Here is a 12,592-nt window from a genome sequence, read left to right on the forward strand (position 1 = left end):
ATCCTGAGAGTGACATCCACAGCTCCAATCAGGCTGTCCCCTCCACTCAGCCCTGTCTCTGCATTCCCAAAAGGGTTCCCTCACTTTGCCCTTTTGGGACTAAGGGTGGTTTCCTCATACAGTATCCACATCTTTGTACAGTCCCATTAGTTAACTCTCTTCAAGTTACCCACTTTGAATAGACTTTTTTTTTTTTTTTGGCCAGGATTCTGATGGAGTCGTCTTATAACTAAAATGAGGAGGAATCTAGAATGACACCTAGAGTTTTGGCTTTAACAGCTAAGGAATTAAGGTTTGGGGGGTATTGAGTGTTAAAGAAATTAAAGAATTGGGGAGGTTTAGTCTTCTATTGTATTTATTTTTAAATTTATTTTGAGAAGCATGCACACAGGGGAGGGGCAGAGAGAAGGAGAAAGACTCCCAAGCAGATCTGAGCTGTCAGCACAGAGCCCGACGTGGGGCTTGATCCCACGAACCATGAGATCATGACCTGAGCCAAAATCAAGAGTCAGACACTTAACCGACTGACCCACCCAGATGCTCTACGAGTTTGGTTTTAGTTACTTTTGAATGCCTATTAGTCTGGGGTTCTGAAGAGATCAGCATTGATATAATAAATACTAGTATCATTGGATAGTTTTTAAGCCAGGGATGATGTCACCTGGGGAGGCTATATACACTGAGGAGAACAGGAGTTTTCCTGGTATTCTTGTAAGAAATGACCCCTTTTGCAAACTAACATTCAAATTATTAAAGCCAAAATGTAAAAACTTCACTGTTCCTTATGCTTCTTACAAATCCCATCATTGTACTTCTAAACTTAGCCTATTAGAGCAATCACTTTTATTGGGGACTTTAACATTTGGTCCCATTAACAAACTTAATTCATTAAATTCCCTTTAAATTTTAAACTTGTATTTATAAATTTAATATAGTCAATTTTCTTTTTAAAGCACTTTGATTGCTTAACGCAAATGTTTCCAAGCACTAAATTTTTATAACGCCAATAAATTAAACATAAAACTTGGTAAATCTTAAGTTCTCAAACATTTCAATTCTGATTACAAAAACATTTATACTAAAATCACAAGTTTAAATCAATTATTCAATTTGAACATTTTAATTAGAATCACAATTAAACTGTCATGACAGGAAAAATATTTTAATTGCAAAAACTAAAGGGGCGCCTGGGTGGCTCAGTTGGTTAAATGACTGACTCTTGATCTCGGCTCGGGTCACGATCTCATAGTTCATGAGTTCAAGCCAGGCATCAGGCTCCATGCTGATGGGTGTGGTGCCTGCTTGGGATTCTCTCTCCTCCTCCTCTCTGCCCCTCTGCTGCTTACACTGTCTCAAAAAAATAAACTTAAAAAAAATTGAAATGTTATTTCAAATTTACCATGAAATTACCAATAATTAGAGTTTGATTTACTTCATGTCTATACATAATTCTAAATTTCAACCAAAGACTTCTGACAGCAAATCATGATTTGGATTCTTCACTGAAATATTTATCAGTCATGTATAGAATTCCTTTTCAAGTCCCTCTAATAGAAATGCCAGGCCTTAAAAATGGTTTTGTTAAGGGGCATCTACCCCAGAGTCAAGCTGATATTACTTAATTGTTCCCTGAGATTTGGATCAGCAATACCCCTTCTAGGTTGTACCTAATTTCATTAATTCATTAGATTTGCATTTCTTTGCATTTTAATGGATTCCTATCTAGCTCTAAGGATGAACTGTATTGCTCTTCTCAAAAACCAGTCTTCCCACCAGATTCTATTCCCTTCAGCCTACTCAGAGTAATGCTCCAGCTATCCCCTCCCCTCTCCCCTTGATCAAAATTCCCCTTACTCCTGGGTAATTCCCACCCATACCCAGCATGCTGCTATTTCTCAAACCAGGAAAGGAGGATTAGAGGAAAAGAGGGGGGAAGAAGGTGGAGGAAAGCAAGAAAGACTCTCTCTAGGACACACTTTCTCTGTTTTTCTGCTTTCTGTTAGAGCTCGACAACTTACAAGAATCCTATTTCCTCTCTTTCCTTCCTGTCCTGAACCTACTCTTATCAGGGTTTTACCAGGTGCTCTCTTCTTCTCAAGGTCACCAGTGATGTCCACATTACTAGATCCCATGGTCAAATCTCAGCCATGCTTTTACAGGTCCTTTTCAATTAACACAATTCTCACTGCTTCCTCCTCACAGCTTTCTCACTTAACTCCTCCTCTTCTGGATTTTCTCTGAGAAAGGAGCTCCTTTCTAGTTGCTTAATCTCACCAATCTCTTACCACTGGAATATCTGAGGCTGACCTAAAACTTCTTTTCTATCTACATTCAAGTCTTTGTTGATCTCATCTAGTCACATTCTTTCCATGTCTCTAGAAGCTTTTAAAGTTGTTTTTTTTCTTGGGGGTGGGGTGTTGGGGCGGGGAGAGAGCTCACGCACGCACGTGCAAGCTGGGGAGAAGGAGAGAGGGAGGGAGAGAGAGAATTCCGAGGTAGGGCTGGATCTCAAACTGTGACATCATGACCTGAGCTGATATCAAGAGTCTGACGCTTGACCGAATGTGGCACCCAAGTACCCTGAGAAGCTTTTAACTTTAAATTTGTACCTGCAGCACAGACTCGGAGTTCATATGCAAATGTCCAGTCCACCTGTCTCCAACTTGGATATCTAACTGGCATCTCAAACTGAACACACCCAGAGTAGCACTTCTAACTTGTTCCCAACCGTTTCCTCCTCCCTTTGCAATAACTCCCATTTATGCTCACGTCAAAAACCCTGGGATAATCCTTGGTATTTCTCTTTCTCTCAAACCACACTCTAATCCATCAGGAAATTCTGCCAGCAATAGCTTCAAAATATATCCAGAATCTAACTACTGCTTATGTTTTACCCTTATTACTCTGGCCTAAGACACAATCATTGTTTGCCTGGATTATTCTCCCCTCCCCTATGGCTTCACCTTGCACTGTTACGCCCTATGGACTGTACTCCAGGAGCACATGATCCTCCTTCTAGAGTATCCCAAGCAGGTCAGTAGCAGCCGTCATTTACCCGGCTTCGTCTCATTACACAGGCATCTTAGCTCACAGCACAAGAAGGTGAGTGCAGTCTAATAAGATTTTGAGAGACTACATCCACATAACTTTTATTACAGTATATTGTTATAATTGTCCTATTAATCTCTTACTACACTTGATTTACACATTAACCTTTATCATAGGTATCTGTGTACCGGAAAATCCTATATATAGGGTTCAATACTATCTGAGGTATCCAGCATTCACTGGGGGCCTTGGATTGTATCCCCAACAGCTAAGGGGGACTATGCAGTCTTGCAACTGGCTTCCTGCTTCCACTCTACCCTCTCCAGAATCTATTTACAACACAGCAGCCAGAGAGATCTTGTTAAAATGTAGCATAGCTCTTTTCTACTCAAAGTCCTCTAAGGCCACAGATCCAACTCAAGATAAAAATCATAGCCCTTCTGATAGACTGTAAGGTCCTATAAAATTGGCCGCCACCTCCATCCCTCCCATCCCCGCCCCCTCCTACAATTTCATCCCTCAGCTGCTCAGGCAAACTGGTCTCTTGGCAGTTCCTGGACCACACAAGATACAATCCTACCTAACGGCCCTTGCACTTGCCATTGCCTCTCCCTGGAAAGTTCTTCCCCAAGATACACACATGATTCACAGTCACTTCTTTGTCTGGTTTGGGTTTCTGCTCACACATCACTTTTCAGTGAGACCTGTTCTAATTACTCTTTGTTGAAAAGTATATTCTTCCCTCCTCACAACAGTCCTTATCCCCTCCTTCCTGTTATGTTTTTCCACACTGATCTTCTTACATACTCACTAACTTGCTTATTCATTGGTTTGTCGGTCTCCCCTCACTAGAATGGTAGTCCTGTGAGGGCAGGAGCTTTTGCAGGTTTTTAACTGATGTATCCCTAGCAACTAGAATATGGTCTGGTTCATTTTTAAACTGATTTGTTGAATAGTTTCCATAGATCCTCTACAAGCATATTTGGATTTTTTCCTAGCCTATTAGTTTGAGGTCAATGGAGTTTATATTCTATCCATATTTTTTGTGAAGAAGAAACACATCCTCTTAAATCCTATCCTATTGGTTTTGGTGTATCTTAAACCTTTATCCGACTTGTCAATTTTGTCTTCCTCTAGAATTACAGCACTAATGTCATGCCAATGACAAAGAAGGGGGAGGCTTACGCAGACTTCTGGAGCTGTCAAACCTTTACAGTTGGGCACAAGAGGAGAAACCAAGGGGACTGATGGGGGGGGGGGAGGGACCAACTAGAAAACAGTGATATAAAAGAACAATGAAGTGCTTCAAGAGGGAGGAGACAGTGACCAACTAAGATAAATGCTTCTAAGTAGTAACTTAAGATCAGAACACACAGATAACCATTATATTTGGGAATAGCTGGGATGTTGGTGATCTTGATAATCTCAATGGAATAGTAGAGATGGAAATGCAGGGCCTATCTTCATGTCCAAATACTCTTTCTCCCTTGAGGTGTTTTACCTGGGCCATTCCTTCTATTCTCATTCCTTCAACTATATTGATGACTTCCAGATTCTACGTTCAGGCTTCAATCTTTCTGGAGAACCAAACTAGTGTTTTTAAGCTTCCTGTGAGACATCTTTATCTAGATATCCCTTAGGTATTCAAACACCCAAATTGATCATTAATTCCTTCATCTGTTTGTCACTCCTCTCTGTCCTACTTTAGTAAATGGCACCATCGAACCCATCATCCAAAGCTCGAAACCTCTTAAACATCCTCACTCCTTTCTCATTCACGCTGCCCACAATTCATGAAGGCTCCCCATTCCCACTGGTTCTACCTCTTACATATTTCTTCAGTATACATCCTCTATCCCTATTGTTTTACAATAGAGCCTTCACTATGTTTTTAAAGTTTATTTGAGAGAGAGAGCGTGTGCGAGTGCGTACACACGAGCAGGGAAGGGGCAGGGAGAGAGAATCCCAAGCAGGCTCTATGCTGTCAGGGTGGGGCCTGGCGCAGGGCTTGTACTCACGAATCATGAGATCATGACCTGCGCTGAAACCAAGAGTCAGATGCTTAAGTGACTGAGCCACCCAGGCACCCCAAGCTTTATTTCTTTTTTTAATTTCTAACATAATTTATTGTCAAATTGGCTTACATACAATACCCAGTGCTCATCCAACACTTTCATTATTTCTTGATAGAACTATAACTGCTTCAACTTAAGTACTACGTCTAGCACAACACAGGTTTTGAATCAACTATTTGATTCACTGAAATAGCTCATATGGCTCTATATAAGTTGTTCAGATTTATGGTTATACAGTTTTTTATCCTTAACCAAGATTGAATAAAAAATTAATAACCTGCAGCTGAGATAGCATTGATGACAACACCACAAATAATTCCCCAAACAGACAATACCACCTGGATTCGAGTGTTCACTGGGAGATTATGGTCGTGAACCCTGTAGAATCCTGACAGTGACGGTCACTCACTGGAATTATTCCCACTATTACTTTCCGTAGCTCCTCCTTATCCACTCAACCCTCAAGAATGTATTCCCCTTAACTTACTCTCCATAGTCTACAAACTGCAACTCTAATGAAAGGACCTGAGCTTTGCTAAAGCAGACAAAATACATAACACATTATTGGTTTCTCTTTGTCAGAGACATGGACCCAATGAGATGTTCACCTTGAACAAGAAGTGACAATCATGACTGGGAGAACATAGGCAAGGACAGGAGATGAAGCAAGCCTAAGACACATGGCTTCCTCATCTCTCCTGGAAGGTGCCGAAACCCAGCAACATAGTCTTGACCTTGATAACCTCCAGAGGGCCTCACCAGGAGAGGACGAAAAGACCTCAGAACTGTTTTGGCCCCAAAGCATTTTTGAAGCAAGTTAGAAAAGTTATGAAACTCACAGTTGTCATACTTGACTTGCATCCAGAAACACAACTCAAATGAAGCATGTAGTCTAAATGGTTGATGGTTTTCAGCTGGATGTACTTTCCAGCCACCTAAAATGAAAAATCTTTCTCTAGTTTTACTCTAATAAAAATCTTTGACCTGTGGGGGGGGGGGGGGTGGGTAGGGGGAAGCACTATCTACCTTTAGGCTAAAGTGAGGAGAGGGGTTGGATAATAGAAGACAGCATTACTTTACATAGTTTTGTACTCTTAAACACTGTTATTTATAGGTTAAACACTGTCTAGAAGGCTAAAGCCTGGAAAGAATCTACTTCAGCATACCTGATACATCATATACAAAAAATGAATCATCCGTTATCTAACTTCTACCGCAGAAGAGTTCTACTTTCAGCTGCACGAACTTCCCGAGAAGACCTTCAGTCATGCGATTTGATTCCCAAAGGGCTGGCCCAGAGTGGGGTGTCCCACACAGGAGGGTGTCCCCACCTCTACTAGTGGTCGGAAACGATATGCAGACCTCCTGAGACACTCAGGATGATTATTTACTCAGAGAGTAAATCCATATTCCTCTTATCCAAGAGGCAATATTGTTCTCACTTCTCATGGCCCAGGTTTCCCTAACTCCACCTCCCCATTCCGGGCTCATGCTACACTCTGCACTCTCATTATTTCATGCTGCTAATGATCTACTTACTACACTGCAGTCAAGCCAACACATGTCCAAATGACTGAATGTCTTTCTCCCCTACTACATATAAGGTTTAATTCTAAATCATTTATTCAACTTTGCATCATCACGTCTGACAGCACGTTCGTGAAATGTGTCAATCAATGAACAAAATTAAACATGGCTGATCTCAAGCAGATTGAATAGATCCATTGCAATAGCCCAGAATCAAGATTAGATTGGATTAATGGAAAATATGAAGGTTTCACACTCATTTTTTTTTTGAAGCAGATTCTCTATTCACTACCCATATTTTAATTGGTAATTTACTTGCATGTTTCAGAAAGATCTAAAGAAGGTATTCCTGCTCTCAGACTTTGAAAACTATCTTGTAAGAATAACAGATATAGGACAGCTCACTTTAATTTTTGTTTTTAAATATATTTTAAGGTATATATCTTAAAGTATATTTTAAAAACTGACTGGGTGGCTCAGTTGGTTAAGAGTCTGACTCCTAATTTTGACTCAGGTCATGATCTCTCCATTGTGAGATCAAGCCCCACACTGGCACACTGAGAGGAGTGCAGAGCCTGCCTGGGACTCTTTCTCCCCCTTTCTCTCTGCCCCTTCCCCACTCGCTCTCAAACTTTAAAAACAAAAAAACCTTAAAAATTTAAATGAGATATGAACACTTACATACTAACTGCTCTTTGTAAGAATGAAAACCTTTGTCTGAATATTTTGATTTATAGAAGGAAAAAAGATAAAGCTGCTTGAAAGCTTCTAGAATCAGAAGTTTTGAGTCACAGCTATACATTCCTCTTAACATCCCCCCATCCCCATAATTGGGCTGTTCCTCTCAAAATCGAGCAACCTGTAGTCAACATTTACCTGGGCAGCAAGACTCAAGAGGATTATTTTCAACAGAAAGAGACATTAAAATTTTGTGTTCAGATAATCCATAAAAACGTGGGAAATAAAATGAATCCAACCCTTACCCTGTTTTTATTCATAAGGAATCCTGCAAAGAGAATTTTAACAGGAATACAAAATAGGAATTTGTTTTTGTTTTTTTACAAAATAGGATTTAAACAGCTACAATTTTATGGCTACAATGGAGGCCATAAAAATCTTCACAGGCTAGAGAAGGAAATAATTGTCTCCATTAATCTAAAAACTCGCCCAACCCTTCATGTTTTAGGAAAACTTCTGTTCTCTCTAGTCCATTTGATTTTTTTCTATTTTTTTTTTCTGATGCTCAAAGTAATACTTGTAAAGAATAATTTGATCAATCAAATGTAATAAGGAAGAAAAGTAAAAGTTCCTCCACACTCTAACCTCCTAAAGATTATGGGTGTTTGGTCCTTCAACTTTTTTTTTATGCATATGCTAGTATATATATACCTTTTTCTCTTTTTACACAAAAATGTGATCCCTGTATGCATATATACACCTAGTTAATTGTTTCTCCAATTTATCACAGACAATCCTCTGTGTAGTAACAGTTGATTCTTTTTAATGTCAGCACAGATTTTTACTGTATGACCATCCCAAAATTGATGTAACCAGTCTCCAGCTGGCTGTTACATGGTTAATTTTAAACCATACAGAATTTAGACTTTAGAGCTAGATGAAAATACTTAACCCTCAAAATACCAAAACATTAATCAAAAAGATTGCAGCCTTGCTTGGTGGGAGATGGGGGTTGTGGGCTGCACTTTTTCTACCATTTAGGTGTTGAGAGCTCAAACTCTAGCACCAAACTTCTGGGTTTGATTCTTGCCCAGCTCCATTACTTACTAGCTGAGCCACCGTGGCTAATCATTTCACTTCTCTGGGACAATTGATGATATTTGGGACTATGATCTGGGGCTATGATGATAATTATTTGGTTATTGGTAAGATTAAGTTGATTATAATACGAAGCACTCAGAATATTACCTTGGCAATAAAGCAGTAAGTGCTAATTACTAATATTATGGGCTAAATGTTCAGGTCTCCCCTTTGGATTCGTAATTTGAAATGCTAACTAACCTCTGATAGGACAGTATTAGAAAGTAGGGCTTTGGGGAGGTGATCAGGTCTTAAGGATGGAGCTCTCATGAGTGGGATTAGTGCCCTTATATAAAAGATGTCACAGAACAATTTTGTTCCTCCCACCACGTGAGAACATGGCATAAAGACTGGGCTATGAACCAGGAAACAGGCCCTCATCAGACACTGAATCTGCTAGCACTTTCCTCTTGGACTTCCAGTCTCTAGAACTGTGAAAAAGAAACATTTGTTGTTTAAGCCCCTCATTCGGCACTGCTTTGTTAGAGGAGCCCAAAATAAGACAATCATCGTTGCTATCGTTATACCATGCTACTTCAAGCTTATTTTATACAATTATTAAAATTTCTGTTCTTGGTACGGGTAGAATAGAAAACACAAGATTCTGGTTGTTATTCAACATTTTGGTATTTGTATGTTCATGCCAGCTCTCATTCTTTATTAAAACATGAAATTATGTAACAGCCATAGTGAGATATGCTGAATTTTAAGTTAGGAGAGATTTAAGTACATCCATTGAAATAGAAGTCTTACAAATGTGAACAAACATCTATTTATATTCGAGTTACTGCTTACTTATATAAGCCTCCTTGGAATGAGGAGTGAAGGAAGAAAAGGAAACCAAATCATCAGCCCTACTGTATTTTCATTCATATGAATTTTACAATAAAGGGTGAAAATTTTAAACTCCAAAGAAAACACCAGTAAATATATTATATTGATTCTTGAGCAGTAAAGACACCTGTTCCAGGTGGTAGGGTAATATTTGCAGGAAACAGATGTATTGCTTTTAGCTCTTTGTGACTGGTAAGATTAGCACTTCCTTTAATATTGGTGGTGTTATTGGTTTTCTGTTTTATTCTTCATTTTTTAACTTAAAACACATTAAACTGAAGTTTATTAGCGCAGTCCAAATCGTTTGAACACTCTTCAACAGCCAAGAACAAAACATTCTATACCTCTGAGGCAAAGCCTAGTCAGTTTCAGGTCTCATTCAGATGTTCTCTTCCACTTCTCCACCAGTTACGTGTTCTATCTTTATTGTTCAAAATCATGAAATTTTAGGTCATAGAACACTTTTCACTTTTATATGATCTAATAGTTTTCCAAAAAAAAAAAAAAAAAAAAAACAAACAGTTCATTTCAAAACTGAGCAGATTTTGAGTCTGCAGCTCACCAGAATGGCCCAAGGGAATCAGCATGTGGTACACAAATTACTTGTTGAAGTTAAAATTTATAGAGCATTTTGGCTGGTCCAAGACTAAAATTTAGGAGGTCAACTATGTATTTAAAAGAAACTTATTTTAGACTGAACTCATCACTATTCTATTTAAAGTCACTTTTACCGTTTCAAATTTAAATTTGAATATTTAAGAATACAGGGATATTTTCATAACTCTTTTTCAAAAGGCATCTTCGGCAATAAAAAAGCAATCAGGACTCAGATCAAAGGTTAAAGTTTCTCTCAGACCATATTCCTCTCTCAGGTCTGTACACCCTAATCAGGTAAACAAGCCTCAACTGTTAAAATTATATAGCTTGGACCCTAACGAAAAAGCAGTTAAACATTCTTGTGACGTCATGGGAAATTTCGCTTGGAATTCAGATCAACAGCAAAAAGAAATAGTTGACTGCCACACATACTGGTCCAACTTTGCCATATATAATCTCTTTAAAATGTTTAAATTATGGTCTTTTTACTTATAGAAAATATAAGGCAAACAAGCACAAAAGTGAGAAAGATCAGGTCTCGGTCTTACCCCATCCCACTTTCAAATAACTCAGCTTGGTCTGCGCCCCCCACCCTCACCCCCACTCCCCAACGAGTAACCAACAGAAACAGTAAGGAGGGCAGGTCATTCCCAGGTCCCGAGTGGATTCCCTCTTTAGGTGACCAAGTCCTCCTGGTCTCTCTAGATGTTAACGCATGTGGAGTAAGTCAATTAGATCCCATCTTTGTCTCACGTGAGGAGACCACTCTGAACCTGTGCTGGCAGAAGAACTAGGAATTGCACGTGTCAGGCAGAAGGAAAAGGGGAGGAAATACTAATCTGGACTTCCATCGTGAAACGGCAGCGCGAACTTGCCTGAATAGTCTCCAGGTAACGAGAAACAGCTCACAAATGCAAGGAAAGAACTTTAAGTGACTGCTCTTTTAACTCGCCTTTCAGGTAATGTCTTAAGGCCGGTGTCACAGAAAAAGCACCTCAACAGGAGGGGTTGCCCCTGCTTCATGATCACACTAGCTCTGAGCGTAATTAAAACTAATCCTTTTACCTGCCTACATTTCTTACAAGCAATCCGTCTAGGGCAGTCCATAAAAAAGGTCTGGATGCTTTGCACCGACAAGATTCAGTCAGTGCTTCAACATTTGGGGGGAGAAAAATGCAAGTCCCAACAGCGGCGGCTCATTCACTTATTGAAAACATTCAGCTATTTTAAAAGGCTTAGAGCACACAGAGCATAATGGTGGAGCGAAAACGACAAGCCCTCGTCAGAGGCACTACATCCAAATTTGCTTACCTCAGGCTTTGAGACACAGCCAAGACACGAAAACCCCGGAGAAGGAAAAACTTATGCCATGACTTGAATTAAGAAACAGGCTGTGGAATCAACAGATGTTTACAGACCAGTTTAGGGTGCTGGAAATTACATGGAGAGGACAGAAAAAGAAAATCCTCTTTCACAAAGTAGTTGATACAATTATAAACCAAGTCTCTAGAAAGGGTAACCTTGGGCTAGGGTTAGGGAGAGGTCAGTGTCATTCTGTCTTCACATCACCTTATGGTGTAACTGCAGGGAAAATACAGGAATACCGCGACTCAGGGGCCATGAATTTCACTCTTGTGGTGGACATTTTCAACTGCAGCTGACGAACTTTCTGTGAAGTTCTCTTCCTCCCCACACTCTGACAGAGGGGCCCCAAGGACAACTCAATAACTTGAGCCACCATTATACTTTCACAGTGACTGTTCTCACAGGGTTAAACATTACTTGTTAGAACATCAAAAATCCTACCTTCCCCAATTGGATTTACCTTGCCCATTTTGCAGCTCAGTTGCAGAATTATGGGATACACAACCCCAAGCCCTTGTTGCCACCTCAGGGCTTCCAAACAGAGTAGGCCAAGGGGTGCTAAGTGATCCTCATGACCCCTACAGATTTCCTTGGTTTCGTCTTCAATTCACACCCACGGCTTTCCAGAAACAAGACCAGAGTAAGTAAGAAAGTAAGACCAGGTCCTTAATCTTAACTTTGTAATGAATCAGTAGCAGTTTCTTTTCCCAGGTCCACCTCCTTCTACGTCAACATCTCCTCGCTTGCCACATCATCATGAGAGGAGCAAGCGTCTGTGCTTCCAGAGTGTGAGGTAACCCAAAGTCACAGACCACCTCTCTGATCTTTTCTTACGAACTGGGGCTCCTTAGAAAGCTTCAAGCCAGGAATTTAAAATCACGTGGATTACAAGCAGGCAAACAAGATATGTACCTGCTGAAAAACTCAAAGCAAGAAGGGATTCCCTCACAACCCAAACTATCGGTACCAGACAGAGTATATGGTAAAAACAGATTATAAATTTGTTTTTTTATTTTTAGTTTATGTATTTTGAGAGAGAGAGAGAGAGCACGCACACGAGAGGAAGGGAGGGGCAGAGAGAGAGAGGGAAAGAGAATCCTAAGCAGGCCCCCCTGTCAGCACAGAGCCCAAAGGTGGGGCTTGATCCTGCATACTGGGAGATCATGACCTGAGCCGAAACCAAGAGTTTTCATGACTAATCGACTGAGCCATCCAGGTGCTCCATAACTTTATTTTTAAAGTCACATGAATAAGTTCTCCTTAGCCTGAGTTTAATGACTCCCATCCCCCTAGAGATTGAATGTTTTTAAATTTTTTTTTAGGTAAGT

At 40.0% G+C, this 12,592-nt stretch overlaps 1 protein-coding gene across 9 annotated transcripts in view; it reads right to left on the bottom strand.

The window, feature by feature from the left end:
- The window catches only part of ARL15 (ADP ribosylation factor like GTPase 15), a 553,398-nt gene that overhangs the window by 275,426 nt on the left and 265,380 nt on the right, over positions 1 to 12,592 (bottom strand). Inside the window, exon 1 of one of the 9 annotated variants that reach the window (XM_019464336.2) lies at positions 5,963 to 5,987. The exons of the other annotated variants lie outside the window; for them this stretch is intronic. Coding sequence (XP_019319881.1) covers positions 5,963 to 5,971 — 9 coding nt within the window. The 5' untranslated portion in view covers positions 5,972 to 5,987. Of the gene's footprint in view, positions 1 to 5,962; positions 5,988 to 12,592 lie in introns of those variants that run through there. 9 annotated transcript variants of the gene reach the window in all.

This window comes from Panthera pardus, unplaced genomic scaffold (genome assembly GCF_024362965.1).
Source record: "Panthera pardus isolate Hobbes unplaced genomic scaffold, ASM2436296v1 HiC_scaffold_2, whole genome shotgun sequence".
Taxonomy (NCBI): domain Eukaryota; kingdom Metazoa; phylum Chordata; class Mammalia; order Carnivora; family Felidae; genus Panthera; species Panthera pardus.